Below are 16,278 nucleotides of genomic sequence, written 5' to 3'. Positions count from 1 at the left end.
TGCACCCTCTTTGTCCCCTACATAATCAAGAACCCGGAAACACAAGGAGGGCACATTTGGGGGTAGGGGTAAGATAAGGCTTAAAAAGTCTGAATGACCTATGCAAGGCTTACGGACAAGGTGATGTGTGGCCACCCATGCCTCTTAGTCCTCCAATTCCAGAGGCTGTGTTCTAACAGCTCCAGCGGGTAGATGAGAATGACATCATGAGAAAAGGGGACGAAGCCAAAGGAGGACAGCTGCCCTGACATCCTCTATCAGCAGAGGAAGGCTTTCCAGAGGGTTGCGCTTGACTTCCCAGCCCCTTTCTCCGAATTTGCAGGAGCCTGTTCCTGAAGCTCCGTTGCCCGGGAGGAGGAAGCACCCGTGGTGGCCTTACAGTCAGGACAGTGTGTCAGCCACAGTTCAGCCACTGACTCAGCACTGTTGGGAAGGTGAGACTTCCTTGATGTCACCAGCTGCTGTCAACACTGGACTCATCCAACTCCCAGCGCCCGTCCCCACACTCAGGAGGAAACTCTTAAGCCAGCTTCCTGGTAACTGAACCCCACTTCCATGATGAATATGCCATCTCCCTTTCACTGGTTTTCTGCGCCAACTAGTTTTCTAAAGTTTATAAATAATATGTACCTGAGTTTCAAACAGTATCAAAGGCTGTCCAATGGAAAGAAAAGCAATAGAGTTTAAGAATTATTTTCTAGTTCTTGGTGCACCTGTAAAGGCAGCATCATGTGACTTCACTTCTGTAGATGAAGAAATGAACCCACTTTGTGCATCCTTCCATTTCTGCCCTCCTGTAACCCTGTCCTGTCCCTAAGCGCTGGCCCCTTGCCATCACTGCTCCATGGCACCAAGGTTTATAACTTCTACGTTCTGTTCTAGAAATATAGTTGTTTGTGCTTCATCTAGAGCTTAAGAACAACCAGAATTTATAATATTTTGACTGTGTCAGTTGCTCTCTCCAGAGGCAAGTGGAGAACCTCAGAGAAAAACATGTAGACAAGTCACTAAAGTTGTGCTGCCCAAAGAGGAAAAAAAACAACTGAGTTGGGAGGGGGATTTGGGGAGTGGATGGAGAGTGTATTAAAGTTATTTTTCCTCAGAAGTTGAAAGCGTTTCTCTAACTCTGATCATGAAGGATGGAAGGAACAAAACCAGGGGACTTTAATTACTTACTTCTGTGTTTTTTGAGTACCAACTACGTACTAGGTACAATGTGAAGTGCTTATGATGCATAGGAGAACATTTCTCACCTGCAAAGAGCTCCTAAGGGAGAAGCACAGAAATCAGAGCGTGCAAAGAGTGAAAGCTCTAAGGAGGCAGGGATTTTTTTTTTCTATTTTATTCATCGTTGTACTTTTGGTAGCTGGACTAGCCGATTGCTGAATGGATGAGTGAATAAATGAATGAATGAGTGAATGACAGAGTTAATGGTGGAGGGGGAGTAAGGCGTGGGGAAGGTGGACAGGATGAGGGAGGGGGACAGCTGTGACATCAGGAAGGAGACCCGGAGAGGACGACCGAAGGGCACCTGCCTCAGGCTTGAATGCCCAGAGAGAATGTTCTCCAAGGGAGTTTGGGTTGACTACTGAGGACCAAGCAGGAGGTAGACAGGGGAAGAAACTGGGAAAGGGAATTCCCAGTACAGGGATAGAAGCAGAAGGTGAATATAGGACTGTGGCAGAAAATGGGGTGAGAATGACAAGAGGAAGCAATTCATGAAGGGACCTGTGTGCCTGGCTGACAAGCCTGGCTTTTATTCCAGGAGTGAGGGGGGATCTTGGAGGGCGGTCAGCAGGGGGAGCAGCATGGGCATGTCTGTGTTTTAGAGACAACCGAGTGGGCAGGGTTGGGGCCCATGGGGCTGGAGGTGGTAGTCCAGCAAGGGGACGACGCTGTCTCAGGAATGAGACTAGGTAAGAAGCTGAATTAAGGCCCGAGGTTGGAGAATAGGGCTCAGCCCTGAAAGACTTGTGGACGGTAGAATCTGGACAATTTGGTGGCTGAGGGGCCTTGTGGGTGAGCTCCTGATCTCATGGGGTGGTGGTGTCATTAACAAAGAGAGGGATAAAAGGAAGAGCAGTGGGTTCAGCAAGTTTTGAGGAGCCCTAAGTACCACTGTATGCTGTGTATGTGGGACATCCAACTGGGGACATCTTTGGACAGGTCCATCTATTTACAGATCAGAGAATCACTGGCAATTAAGTGGTAGATAAAGCCATAGGCAGAAAGCTCTAGGGTAGTAGGTACATGAAAGTGGATGAGAGACACTACCTTTAAGGATAGACAGGCAAAGAGAAGTCCATGAAGCGGACTGGGAGAGCAGAACAGGGAGAGGGTGCCACTGTTTCGGTGCAGGAGTGTGTGCGAATGAATGAATGAGTACAGAGTGAAGCAAAAGTGGGTTTATAGTTGTTAGTACACAAAACACAATGTTTCCTCTTGTATTATCATTTATTAATTTTTGCATTATTTTCCATACAAACAACTGTAAACCTATTTTTGCCATATCCTGTATTGTCAACAATGAGTTATCACAGTTGAGTTGGCAGTTGATCACCTGGCTGAGGTCCTGTTTGTCAGGTTTCTCCACTGTCAAGCTACTTCCCTCCCCCTTCCAAACTGTGCTCTTTGGAAGGAAGTCATTATGTGCAGCCCACTCTTGAGGAATGAAGAATTTTAACAAAACTCTTGAGGGAGGAGGCAGTTAGCTTTTTAAATCTCATGCTGCCTTTTCATTTGAAGTGAACTTCTCTCCAGCTGCCTTTCCTGTCTTTTAGATACTCTTAAGAACACAGAGACCTGTCAATAATGGAACCTGACTTTAAAGACACCTTTTATGAGGCTTAACATTTCTAAATGCATGCATCTCAAAACACCACATGAGAGGTTGTAAAATGCAGGTAGTGACTTCCCTCCAGGGAGGCACTGGTTTACTGCTGCCTCAGGCATGGAGCTTCCCTTCAAAGGGAGCCTGGAAGGATGTCTTGTGTGGGGGCTCATATGGCAAGCCCTCAGCCCTTGTCCACCCTGCTGGTGTCTTGCATGAAGCTGGCCTAACTTAAAAGTCAGAAATAAGTGAAAAATCCCCTTTCTGAGGGGGAATCAGAAAGGAAGTACTTGAAAAGAATAATGATGTTTCATTGTACACACAGACAAATAATGTCCTACTCTGTTATATTAACAGCACACACTTCTATAAACCAAGAACATCACAATAGAGGCAAACAACATGATCAGAGATTACATCACTACCACAAAAGTAAGGTAAAGAATCTCACACCAAGATTGTAGGAAAGAAGACTATCATTTAAAAACATAATAAAAAAACCCAAATTCTCCAACAAGGAGAACTGCTGTGTGAATAAGAAAACTTAGCATGATACATGTTCAGAATTTAACAGAAAAATTACTGTACTCTGGTAAGATAAGACCCTACCCCCTACACTGGTTCTCCCCAGTGTCTGTGTCCTGCTGCTCTCTGGGGCCCCTGTAGAGGGGAAGGAAAAGCAATGAAGTAACAAACATAAACTGTTTTTTTCTTTTACTTTATTTTCCTCCTTTTTACCTGGACTTTGAAGTTCAATGTCATATACACATTAACTAGCTTCTTAAATAAAGCCACAAAGAGCAAACTGTGACCTCAGCATATGATTTAGCCAAATACCTTCCCATGAGCTCCAAGGATTCTAACTTTCTTTCTACCAGTATGTCTCTATCTCATAGAATTAATTTTGAAATAGTCTTGACTCATCATCATTATTGTTATTGTTTTGTTGTTGAAGTGCATCCCAAAGAATGCCTATCAGAGATGATTTCAGGTGGAAATATCTACTAAGTTGCTTTTTAAATATATTAAGGTAAAAGAAATTGATTAAAAAAACATGTTACATAGCAGTACAAATGGTAAAAGGTAGGGCAAAAATGATCACTGGCTTAAGTTTGGAATCCACTGAACTCCTGCATTAACCAGTTTCACAGGTACAATTTACTGCACACAGAAAGTCTGGATCAATTTAACTTTGGAAACAACCCACAGCAGCAAAGATGGTACATTTAAATATTTTTGCTAGTCACCAATCATTATTTCCCTACATTAGCAATAGTTTTCCTTTATAATACAATGCTCCTGACTACCACAGTCTAAGTCACCCCTGTAAACTCTTGAAAACAAATCACATGCCTCATTAACACAATCTTTGTAAGACTAGTTTCAAAAAGGGAGGTTTCTCTGAATTTGCTTTGGATATGTTTTTAGATTTTCTCCTAGGTTACATTTTATTTGCCCCAAATTAAAATAATATAAAATTATAGTGACTTTTCCTAACATTGAGAACTTGTTATATATGTTGCTGAGTTGCTGAAGAGACCATCCCTCAGTTTTGAGATCTTGATCTGTCTCACTTACTCCTCTCTGCTGCCATCCTGGTGGTGTGCTTTTTGTGATGGATGTGTATCATTTAGAGTTGGCTTGTTGGATTGTGTAGCCAGCACAATATCAAATAATTGAAAGACTAATGTTAAGAGAATGATAACTTCCTTAAATATTTTTTCTGCACGGAGATATTTTTTTCTTGACACGTAATTACATATTTTTGAGCATTTGCTGAATTACTGTGTGGTTAATCCATTTCAACTGTAGGAAGCCTAGATATTTTTAAATTTCCTCAGTGCACCATTTCTAATTAGTTGACCTTTTCTAAATACCAGACTGACCAGTTACCATCAATTCTATCACCTTCCTCATCACTTTGCATTTACCCATACATGAAGTTCTTGGTTGTTTTAATTTGCTTTTGAGAACTGGGCATGACAGAACAAATGACTATCACATCATAGAGTTTTGAATTTATCTCAAAATATAACCACTGCTGTTTATCTTTATACTTAAGTTCCAAAGAGTACATTTGTTGTTATTCTGGTTTTCTATTATTCTTTTATCTTTGTAAACATATCTTTCATTTTACAAAGTGACTTAACTTGTTATATTGATTCTAGGTGTCAGTGATAATATACCTAATTAACTTTGAAAACACAATTGTTATCATCATATTATTTCTGAATAATACATTCACATTCTTTCCATTCATGTCCATTTTCTAATCTCTTCCTCTCCCTCTCTTTCCCTCCTACCTTGCTTTCCTTCCTTCATCAAACATTTATTGAGAATCTATGTCAGGCACTATGATAAATGTGGGATCGATGATGCATAAACTCTCAGTCCCCCATGAAGCTATTCAATTGATTTAAAATCTTTCCTTTCTCTTTATTCCAAAGGTCATTTGGAGAAAATACACTAATGAAATTCATGGGAAATAAAGCAAACATGGGCAGCTTTCACTGAGTTGGAGGAAAAGCATGTCACCAACCTTTAGCTGTTGCAGAGTAATTGTTCTTCTGTTGGGGCTCTGGCTATGTCAGCAATTCTTCTTTTCTCCAAGAACTGGCCCTGGGGAGGGCATTCTTCCTCCTCTAGCATAAATAACCTTGGGCTGGAATATTTGGATGGACACCAATTTGATGAAACTCAGAGCAGCAGGAGAGCCCTCCTAGAAGACGTACGCCCGCACTCGTTTGGTGTGGCTGCCTGAGGCCCCTGGTAGAGAGCTCCTGTAGTAAACCACAAATGCACAGGAAATTGGAGAAAATCAGATAAAGGCAAACCATTAAATGACACATGTAGAAAAAGGAAACAGTTAAGAATTAACACAAATTCATTTAAGGCTATAACAGCAAGTGGTGCAACGGTTTAGTTAATAAATAGCTAGTCTCCAAAGCCAGGGCATTTGAACCAAATGACTAAGGGCTTTCAGAGTTATCAGGGGGCAGGTGGATGGAAAAATGAACCCATCACAATCACAAATTGCGGTGGGAAGTAAGAACAGGCACTGCATACTGGACCAGTATGGATTCAGACATCCATCCCTCTCTACATACTTGTGCATACATCTATGGATAGTTTCAGCAAATACTTGTTCAGTTCCACAGTTTTAGATGATGGTGTTGAGGATACAGCAGTGAAAATATCCTCATAAACCTTAAAATTCAGCAATATGTAGAAGGCCCGCTGAATAACCCAGCTGGAATTTAGGTAAGGATTCTACTAAGAAAATAGCCATGTTCAAACATGAATGTGCCAAGTTCAGCTAGGTGTTTTGTTTGTTTGTTTTTTTTAATACCAAGGCCCAAAAACCTTCCAGTGGAACAAGCTGTCATTTACTCCCCAATCCATTCCCTAGTCTGAGGTTGTCTCCCCCTTTTTTATTCTCTCAGCTTAGCAAGACAATGTCACGTCTTTAGGCTCAGTCCCATCTATACTCAGGGTTCTAGTCCTGCCCTAACAGGGAACATGAGACCCTGGCTATTCCGTACTTAGTTAAGGATTAGCTTCTTGAATTCCTAATTTCTTTACTCTTTTTGACCTCTACAAATTGAGTTCAAGTTTTTGGACATCCCAGACTTAATATTTATCCAACATCCTCTATTTAACTGATGCCCATCCATCTACATGATCCCACTCAAATCCCTCACCTAACCTTGAGGAAGCGAAGTATGGAGTGTGATTGCCTGGGCAAAGTGCCAAGGGAGTGTAGTCAGGGGGCAGAAGTGAGCAAACCCAAATGTAAGATGGGTTAAACGCGTGGAGACCAGGTCAGAAGGTATAGTCCATAGGGGTCGTAGTTTGTAGGGGACATATTGTTTCTAGAACACAGTCCCAGAAATGATTCATCATATGCTGTGATTAGGAGTTAGTTTAGTGGTCAGAGTAAGGGATCTCTTTGTAAATAAAATCAGGAAAAAGACCATTTTATAAATTCAAACTAAACAAAGGATATAAGATGAAAACTACCTGTGGAAGGGTGACCATCAATGAAGAGACTAGAGAAGGAGAAGCTGAGGAGGAGGGTTTTATCGTTGTGTCTCCAATGCTATGCAGGTGGGGAGATGACTGGTCCTTTGGTCCATTTAGAAGGTAGATCCCATATAAGAAACATGTGATATCATAATTTAATTCACTTATTTATTCTCCTAGTTCTTTTTTTTTTCCTTCCTGTGCACATACTGTGGTCCAGATACCAATGAAGATAAGTCAATAGACAAGATAATTTCTTCCCTTTTGTATCTCACAGTCTAATGGGAAACAGAAGCTTATAAACAACTAATTAAAATACTATGAGTTAGGGTTCCTTGGGATCTCAGAAGATGGGCAATCCCAAACTTTCCAGGTCAAGGAAAGCCTTCCCAAGGCAGAGACCTCTTTGTAAAATTCTACAGAACAAGGGTTTTTGCATGATGGACTTTTTGTCTTCACTTAGCTCTTCTTAATGGGAAAAGATGGTTTAGGACTAGTCTACATGAATAGTTCAGTTTTCTTGGCAAATACAGCTCTCATCATTAAACTAAAATTCCAGTTAATTTTTAGAACCAGTATGGAAATCACTCACTTAGGCCTGAACTGAAACAAAACAAAACAAAACAAAACATTTTTGAGCCTACAAAGCCAAGAACTGAATTCTTGAGCAGCATTAGAAGGCATAGTAACTGAGACACCCAGCCGATTGGTCAAACACCCTTATTTCTCTTTACCAACTCATGATTGGTAACTGGCTCGACCTGGGAACTTTTAGGGCAGTGACGAGCAAGTTCCACATTTCCTGAATAAAAGTAAAAATGTGTATCAGGGGCTTCTTCCACATTTAAAGGAAGCACTTCCAAATAGTTCTCAGTAATAGCGGAAGGACTTGAATTAATTTTAATTTTCCCATGTCCCTAAGCCTTCACACCTGAAAGCCCCGTGTTAGTTTGCTGGAGCTTGCATAACAAAATACCAGACTGGGTGGTTTCAACAATGGAAATTAATTTTCTTTTGTTCTAGAGGCTGGAAGTCCAAGATCAAGGTGTCAGCAGGGTTGGTGTCCTCTGAGGCCTCTCTGCTTGGCTTGCAGATAGCTGCCGTTTTATTGTGTCCTAACATGGACTTTTCTCTGTGTATACATATCCTTAGTGTATCTTTTGTGTGCCCAAATTTACTTTTTTTATAAAAAGACCAGTAAGATTGACCCTGGCCAGTGTGGCTCAGTTGGTTGGTGCCTTGTCCCATAAACTGAAAGTTTGCAGGTTTGATCCCATCAGGGCACTTGCCTGGGTTGTAGGTTCAGTCTCTGGATGACATGTGTACAGGCAACCAATTGATGTTTCTCTCTCACATCGATGTTTCTCTCTCTCTCTCTCTTCCTCACTTCCCCCCTCTCTCTAAAACCAATAAGAATGTCCTTGGGTAAAGATAAAAAAAAAAGAGAGAGAGAGAGAGACCAGTAAGATTTGATTGGGGCCCACTCCAATGGCCCCGTTTTAACTTAATACCTTTTTAAAGGTCCTATCTCCAAATATAGTCACATTCTCAAGTACTGGGTATGAGGGTTTCAATATATGGATTTGGGGACACAATTCAGCTCATAATAGCCCCCGTCTGCAGATTCTTGCTGTCTGGTTGCCCTGTGATTCACTGTACGGAAAGCAGCATGAATTATAGAGAAAGCCGGTGACTATAGGGCCCTCTACTTCTAAAAGAATGCCTACCTCAAACCAAGAGAGAAGTGGAATAGTCTTGGGATCTGTACTCCCTCATGCAATCATGGTGTTCCAGGATTTGGGGCATCTCCCTGAGTTTTAAGAGTGACAGTTTCTACAAAAGGCAGCTGATACGTCTCCATGTTCTACACTTTAGGGAAAGGTACAAACCAATGACTATCAGAGACTTAAGACTAAGCAGCCTTTGAAGATCTCAGGTTGCTTTTATAAGCAAACTACAATATAAAAACAGAGCCAAGAGGAGAGGAAGTAAAAGAATTCTGCAAGGCACAGTTAGCAGCACTATGAAAGTCACTGTTTCCTGTTTGCTGACAAACCTCATTCTTCCACAGGGGCCTTGCTCAGTGTTAACAGGTCCTACTTGCCAGTGGCTCTGGGTCAATTCACTGAAAGCCCGTAGTTTTCATTTTACCTAGCTAGGGCCAATCCCACCCCTTCCCTTCCTGTTCTCAACAAATTTCTTCATTGTTTCTAATCCCTCTTAATCCCTGCCCCCCTGCCATTTGTTTTCATTTCCCCCAGTCCTTTCAAGCACCTCTTGGATCCTCCATGCCTTTGTCAGGTTCCCCATTTCTTTGTCAGTCCTAGTCCTAAATCACTCCCAGTCTCACAGATCCTTCCCTTTACACTCTAGTCCTTTAGCTCCTCCCCTTTGCTCATTTTCCTAGCCCTTCCCACTCATCCTCAACTCTCCCACTACCTCAAAGAGAACACAGCCATTTAAATGGGGATAAAACAGCCCAATTGCCTATCAAAAATGCTGTGCCAGTTTATGCTCACATCAACATTGAATTATATGGAAGGGCTTGATATCGAAAACACCTTCACCAAGGCTATTACTCTTTTTTTAAAAATTGAATTTATTGGGGTGACATTGGTTCAGGAAACCATGCAGGTTTCAAATGTACAGCCCAACAAAACGTGATCTGCACACTGCGCTGTGTGCCCATCATCCCAAGCAAAGTCTCTTTCCATCTCCATTTTCCCCAGTTTTGCCTACCTCTACCTCCCCCTTGCCCCCTGGCTAATACCACACTGTGTTGTGTGTGTGTGCGTGTGTATTAATCTCTTCATTTTTTTTCACCCAGCCCCCAAACTCCTCCCCCTTGACAGTTTTAATTAGCTGATATTTTGTGAAAATAAACATCTTATTGCTGTTTTACCTTATATTTTTCTTGACTACTAGTAATGTTGAAAATCTTGCCATATATGTTTTTTGGTTAACTGTATTTCTGATTCTGTGAATTTCCTGTTCTTATTTTTTGTTCTTTTTTCAATTAGGTTGCCTTTTCCTCATTGATTTATATATTTGGATTATTAGACTTTTATTTTTTGTATATCTCATGAATATTTTCCCCTTGATGTTCCCTGTCTTTTAACTAACTGGGCTGAAAGACTGAATATTCCTTAGAATGCTATTAAGCAAATACAATGGAAGACTGGCTAACTAAAATTCTACAGAAATATTCCAGTTGATAAAAGAATTCCATCCAGTAAGAATTGCTGTAAGTATTATAAGTAGGTAAAAGAAGCAAGTAAATATAGTACATTGATCAGTGAATTGCATTTCAGCAAATGGGTCTGCTTCCTTTACTAACGTGTCTCGAAAGCTCAAAGTGGGACACATTTCCTAGTTTTATACATGCATTTTCCCCTCATATTCATTGACTTATTTTTCTTTTTTAATAACACAAGCAATATATTTTATAGTGGAAAGATTCAAAATATACATATGTATAGACTATTGTAGCAGACATTTTTTTCTGCCTACCTAATAGTCATTCTCCCTTCGTCCATGGTGGTAAAGCCTAGGTTTTGTTTGGGCAGCCTCTCAAACTTGCTAATTGACTTATTTAATTCTCTAATTTTACTACTTGATTTATGAACTTCTAAAAAAGTTACATTAGGAGAAGGGGTAGGAGAAACCAGAAACCGAGCCTCATGTCCTCCAGCGAGACTGAGGGACCCTGGAACTACAGGGGTGACCATACAGGAGAGGTTTACATTTAACAGTGCAGTGAGCCTGCCTCTGGACAATACTTGCGAGTTCCATTTAGGAGGTGTTCATACAAGCTCCTAAAGGCGTCTAAAATGGATTCAGAGTGTGGCAGTTTTCAGAGCAGGTAGACTGGTAACTCCAGTAGACATCTACTCTTATGAGGGTGTTAGGTGAGAGAACTTGGCAGGCGATGTGATATATGACAGATACTGGTGTCCTGCCTGATGGGAGGGGAGAGAGGGACTAAGTCAGAAGCAGAGAAGGTATTTTTTTTCCCTTTAACCACATTTATTGAACAAAATTCTATAAACAAAATCATCTGCACCTGCTGCCACAAAACAAGATCCTTTCTTACTAATGTTTTGATAGTCCATAGAGCATCAAAAAGCAACTTACTCTAAACTTAATACAAAAGTGCCCAAAGCAGTCAGTGAATAGCTTAACTACTGCAACTGCCAGACCATGTGCGATAATTCACATGGAGATGCCCACATCCCTGTGACAGGCGGCTGCCGAGACATCAGGAGGCCATTTTGTGTACCACCACTGTAATGTCATTGTGTTTCTGGATCATAATGTTCCCATTATCTGATTCTAGACACACCACAGGAATATCAGTGGGGTCTAAGGTTAGCTTAGCTGCTTGCTGGGCTAGAACAGACATCACCCCTGCGTGCTCATCTGACAGGATCCCATGGCAGCCCAGGTTAAGCCCTTGTGAATCTGTGCACAGGACTCCAACAATGGGTGGATTCTTCACTGTGTCCCCTAAGTGCTGTTCCAAAGTCACCTCCATCCCACCAGCTGTCTACCGGACCCAGGACCCCGCTGCACGCCCCAGAGAAGGTCTTTTTATGAGGGGTTTTGTATGACTTGAAATGATAGGAATGTAGTGAGATTGCCTATGTGGCTAGAGGTCTGGGGACTCTCACGTTACAAGTCAAATATCAAAAACATGGAGCAGACACAGACTCAGAGAGCCATGAAATTGCACAAAATTCTTCAGAGCCAAAGAATGCACATTCAGGCCCAATATACAGGGTGAGTATGTTGCAAAACAGACATGATGCTTACATGGATGAAGTGGACTCTTCTCTTCCACATGCTCTTTTAATTTTTTTGTTATAAAATATTTCATACCTCAAATAAGTTAATATGTAAGAGATAAAGAAAGCTAATTAACACATCAGTCATCTAGCTTAAGGAATAGAACATTACGAATCTCTTTGAAGACACACGTGTGTTTCTATTTAATACCCTAAACTGAGAGCTGAACACCACACCTTCACTTTGTATGTCACTGGCCAGGACTATACCACGTGTCATACGTAAACATACTATTTCAATGGCAACAGGACCATCAGGATTGCTTAGACAAGAGGTTTTCAAAAATTTTGGTTTCAGGGCCCCTTTATACTCTTAAAAATTATTGAGGACCCCAAAGAGTTTGTTTTTATGGGTTATACCTAGCAATAATTACCATATTAGAAATTAAAACTGAGACAATTTAAAAATATTTAATTTGCTTAAAAATAATAAATGCAATACATGTAAATACACACCCTTTTCAAGAAAAACATATTCTCTAAAACAAAAAATAATGAGAAGAGCCTCACTGTTTTTACATTTTTGCAAGTCTCTATCTGGTTCAATAGAAGAGAGCTGGATTCTCATGTCTGTTTCTGCATTTCAGTCTGTTCTAATGTTGTTTTGGTTGAAGTACATGAAAAAAAGTTGGCCTCACAGGGATCTGTAGTTGGAAATGAGGGAGTATTTTAATAGCCTTGCAGATGCTTATGGATATATACTTTTTTCAATCCTCACCCGAGGATAATATGCTCACTGACTTTAGAGAGAGATGGGGGTTGGGAGAAGGGAAGAAAGAGGAGAGAAACACCAATGTGAGAAACGTTGAATAGTTGCCCCCCAACCCCTCAAATGCACTCCAACCAGGGATCTAACCCGAAATTCAGGCATGTGCCCTGACCAGGGATCAAACCTGCAATCTTTCGGCGTATGGGATGATGCTCCAACCAGCTGAGCCACCCAGCCAAGACCTGGATACTCATTTTTGATACTACACCAAAACACAACAGATGATAGCTTCTTACAGGTTAGTAGCAATGTGGAATCTAAAACTATATCAATGAACTTCTTAAACTTGGTTACAATAAAAAAGTCACTGGGCCTTTTGCAGTTGGAGTACAGTTTTTATCCATGCATCATGGTTTTGTAATTTCATGTAGGTTATTTAGAAAATAATTGGATCACTAAGTGAAGTATTATTAAAACGTGTTCACATACAGTGGTGGGCAAAAGTAGGTTTACAGTTGTTTGTATGGAAAATACAGTAATTAATAAATAACAATAGAAGAATAAACTGTGGCATGGTCATGTGGCTCAGCTGATTGGAGCATCATCCCATACACCAAAAGGCTGCAGGTTCAAACCCCAGTCAGGGCACATACCTAGGTTGCAGGTTCAATCCCCAGTTGGGGTGCGTATGGGAGGCAACCAATTGATGTTTCTCACTCTCTCCCTTCCTTTCTCTTTAAAATCAATAAATATACCCTCAACTGAGGATTAAAAAAAGAATAAAGTGTTTTGCATATTCACAGCTGTAAACCTACTTTTGCCCACCCCTGTATTCTTTTTTACTTCTCCTGTTAAGAGGCAGAACTTATTTTCCCTTTCCTTGAGTGTAGACTGTACATATGATTCACTTCTAATGAATAGAATGTAGTGGAAATTACACAGTGTGTCTCCTGAAGGGAGATCATTAGGTTTCTATCTTCCTCCCTCTCTTGGATCACTTGCTCTGGGGGAAGCTAGCTGCCTTGTTGTGAGGATTCTCAAAGCCTGTGGAGAGCTTCATGTGGTGAAGAACTGGGGCCACCTACCAACAGCCATGGAAGCAGATACTCCACCTGCATGCAGTCAAGCCTTCGGAAGACTGCAGCCTCAACAGACGCATTGACTGCAGCTGCAGGATAAACTCTTAAGACAGAACTATCTACATAAGCCAAATTCTTGACCCTAAGAGAAACTAAGAGATAATAAATGTTTGTTGTTTTAAGTCACTATATTTTGGATTAATTTTAACGCAACAGATATCTGAATTATGCTGACCTTCCAAATGTTGACACTTTATTCAATAGAACACACACACACACACACACACACACACACCCCACACTCGCTGATTGCACCACCATGCTCATCAGAAAAATCTTTCCAACATTGGGAAACTATCAAGTTATGTGGCAGATATGGTTTTCAAAATTCTAATTTTTGCTTGAAAGAACACATTTTATCATTAGCAACAAATAATGTCAGTTGTTTCCCTTTAAGTGACAATCTCACTTCATTCAGTTCATAGAAAATATCTATCAAACACCCAAGCCCAAATAATCACACTGTGCGTCACTCAGGTAAAAGAGGTTTTTTTTTTTTGAGTCTGGTTCAGCTAGCCAATTGAACAGGCACAGAATTGCTTTTTGTCAACAAAGTGACACCTGTTACTACCTCCATGGGAGAAGGAATCCCACTGCAAACAGCGTAACAATACCTGCCATCAGGACCAGCAGTCCCAGGATGTCAACCAACTCCATGGTTTGCAAGTGTTGGTGTTGCCAAGGAAGACAAGACTCACACAGGTAGTGGATGGAGCAACACTTTATTCACCTAGAGAAGAGGAAGAGCAAGATCAGCTTTCACGGTGAGCATCTTCCATGGCCAACATACATAATCTGCATGCATTCCTCTTGTGCTGCAATCGAAAGACCTCATTCTCTCCCCACTAGGAGCAGATATAGCAGTAGGGCTAGTCAGGTGTCATATGACACACATGCTTTAGCAGAAGGAAGAAGTACACCTGAAATCCAGAATAGGGAAAGATATTCCCAAATAAAAAGAGATGCCTAGCACAGGCTATGAGAGCTCTTTACCTCTTTGTAAGGAAATGTTCTCAGCACAAAGCATATTCTTATGCATCCTTACACGGGCTGAAAAGACCACACACGACTGCCTTCCCCAGCACTTTTCCTCTGAACATAATATCCTGGTATGCAGCAAACTTGCTTTATGCATACTTCCCATTCTGTCACACTGAGTATGAAAGGACGTGTACTCAAGGTTCAAAATTGAGTACGATGACAAATACTTCTAACAACTTCTTTAAGGACATTCTTAAGTGAAATTGGCTCACCCTCCCTCCCTCAGAGCATTGGTGAAAAAAACAGTAACTGCAAATATAGTTCAATGCCACTGCCTTGATTCATGCCAAGGTACTAGCAGTTTTACACACCATTTAAAATGTACATGTCAATACAGTGAAAAAAGCAAATAAATCTTAGTATTACTGTGAAAGTTTTAACCTTACAGATTCTCCCGAAGGGTCTCGGGGACCTCCACAGCCCGCATGGAGGAATGTAGCCACACTGAGCAACACAGAATTACTAGTAATAGGTGGGGGAAGGGGTGGTAGCTCCTCAGGCCCATGGGCAAGTGTTCACTTAAAAAGTTCGGAACAAAGCTAAATTTCTATGAGTTCTGTCTCTCATAAGGAAACAGAACTTTGAAAAATGTGTTCGCCATCTTCTTCCTTAGAAATACATTTATTTTTTTCCTTTTGAGATATGCAGTGATGACAGGTCTCATTCCCTCACTCCCTCACCAGTGTACCCTAATCTTCCTGTTTTGACCCAGTAGCCTTCAGACCTTCAATATCCTGCAATTCTTCCCTTAGTCCACTCCTTTCTTCCAAATGTTCCGGTCTCCCTATCTCAATCCCAATCCCACCAGTTGCTCCCATTTCTAGGCTGGTGACTTAAGTGGCCTCTGAGGCGAAAAGTTAAAATAGGCAGGAGGGCCAACAGGTGTTGCTGCGGTGTGAGGAGGGAGGCTTTCTCCAGAATCTAGGCATGTGAAACACGTAATGGACGCGATGTATAAAGCCATATAGTGCCAGTGTCACTGGGAAGTTATCTTCCTGAGAACAGAGGCGGCAAGTCAGGAACCATAGATTTTCCACACCTGTCCTCACTCCCCATACGCTGGAGCCAGTGCTGGAAGTAGCAGAAGAGCTGTGGGACTCACGCGGAGCCCTGCGGGTCATGCCGTTAGGGCCAAGGTCCTCACTTCCCACTGGAAAACAAGTAATTCAGGGTAGGGAACAAGGGGTCCCCGGACCTATTTAGCTATTGGCCTCTGTCTCCAGAGACTCCTGGGGGTGCGCAGCGCTTGGAGCGGCTGCAGGCCGACAAAGGCGGGGCCGGCGGAAGGAGTGCGAGGCTGAGACGGGCCGACCGCTGCGCGGGGCAGAGAGAAGCGGAACCGTGCCCAGCGAAGCGCGGAAGGGCTGAGGCCAGGCCCTTTTCCTTCTCAGTGCACGTTTCTCTGACTCAAGAACGACCCCTGGAGGTAAACACTCCGCGACACCTCGCACCGTTCTACCCCTTAAGAATCCGTCTCTACTGTCAGGTTTGTCCCATTTTCCGCTTTTGAAAAAAGAGCGCATTTCCGGGGTGGGAACCCAAGGAGCTTTCTGGGAAATGGAATCTCTGTCAAAAGGATTCTGGGAGTCGTAGTTCCTACTCTTCACGTTGCGCACGCGCATTTCCAATACACGGCCCAGTTTCTATGGCTCCGCGGCGCTGGAAAAGAGAGGTGTGAGTGTATACACGTCC

The 16,278-nt window shown here is 41.9% G+C and overlaps 2 protein-coding genes across 2 annotated transcripts in view; both read right to left on the bottom strand.

Annotated features, from left to right (window-relative positions):
* ZBTB38 (zinc finger and BTB domain containing 38) overlaps positions 1-5,682 on the bottom strand; it is a 113,947-nt gene extending 108,265 nt beyond the window's left edge. The window contains exon 1 of the mRNA XM_054594894.1: positions 5,370-5,682. The gene's annotated coding sequence lies outside the window, so the exon portion shown is untranslated. The remainder of the gene's footprint in view (positions 1-5,369) is intronic.
* A 5,429-nt stretch (positions 5,683-11,111) lies between these two features.
* LOC129088045 (ragulator complex protein LAMTOR5-like) lies at positions 11,112-11,387 on the bottom strand. Its single transcript, XM_054595173.1, has one exon. The coding sequence runs from the start codon at positions 11,385-11,387 to the stop codon at positions 11,112-11,114; it is 276 nt and encodes a 91-aa protein (XP_054451148.1).
* Between the last annotated feature and the right edge of the window lie 4,891 nt (positions 11,388-16,278).

This window comes from Pteronotus mesoamericanus, unplaced genomic scaffold, assembly GCF_021234165.1.
Source record: "Pteronotus mesoamericanus isolate MK-2021 breed Mesoamerican mustached bat unplaced genomic scaffold, CSHL_Meso_final scaffold_54, whole genome shotgun sequence".
Lineage (NCBI taxonomy): Eukaryota > Metazoa > Chordata > Mammalia > Chiroptera > Mormoopidae > Pteronotus > Pteronotus mesoamericanus.
This window is presented reverse-complemented; position numbering and strand designations above follow the sequence as displayed.

Coding starts and splice junctions, on each gene's coding strand:
- LOC129088045 (XM_054595173.1), bottom strand. CDS start 11,387: ATGGAGGTGACTTTGGAACAGCACTTAGGGGACACAGTGAAGAATCCA.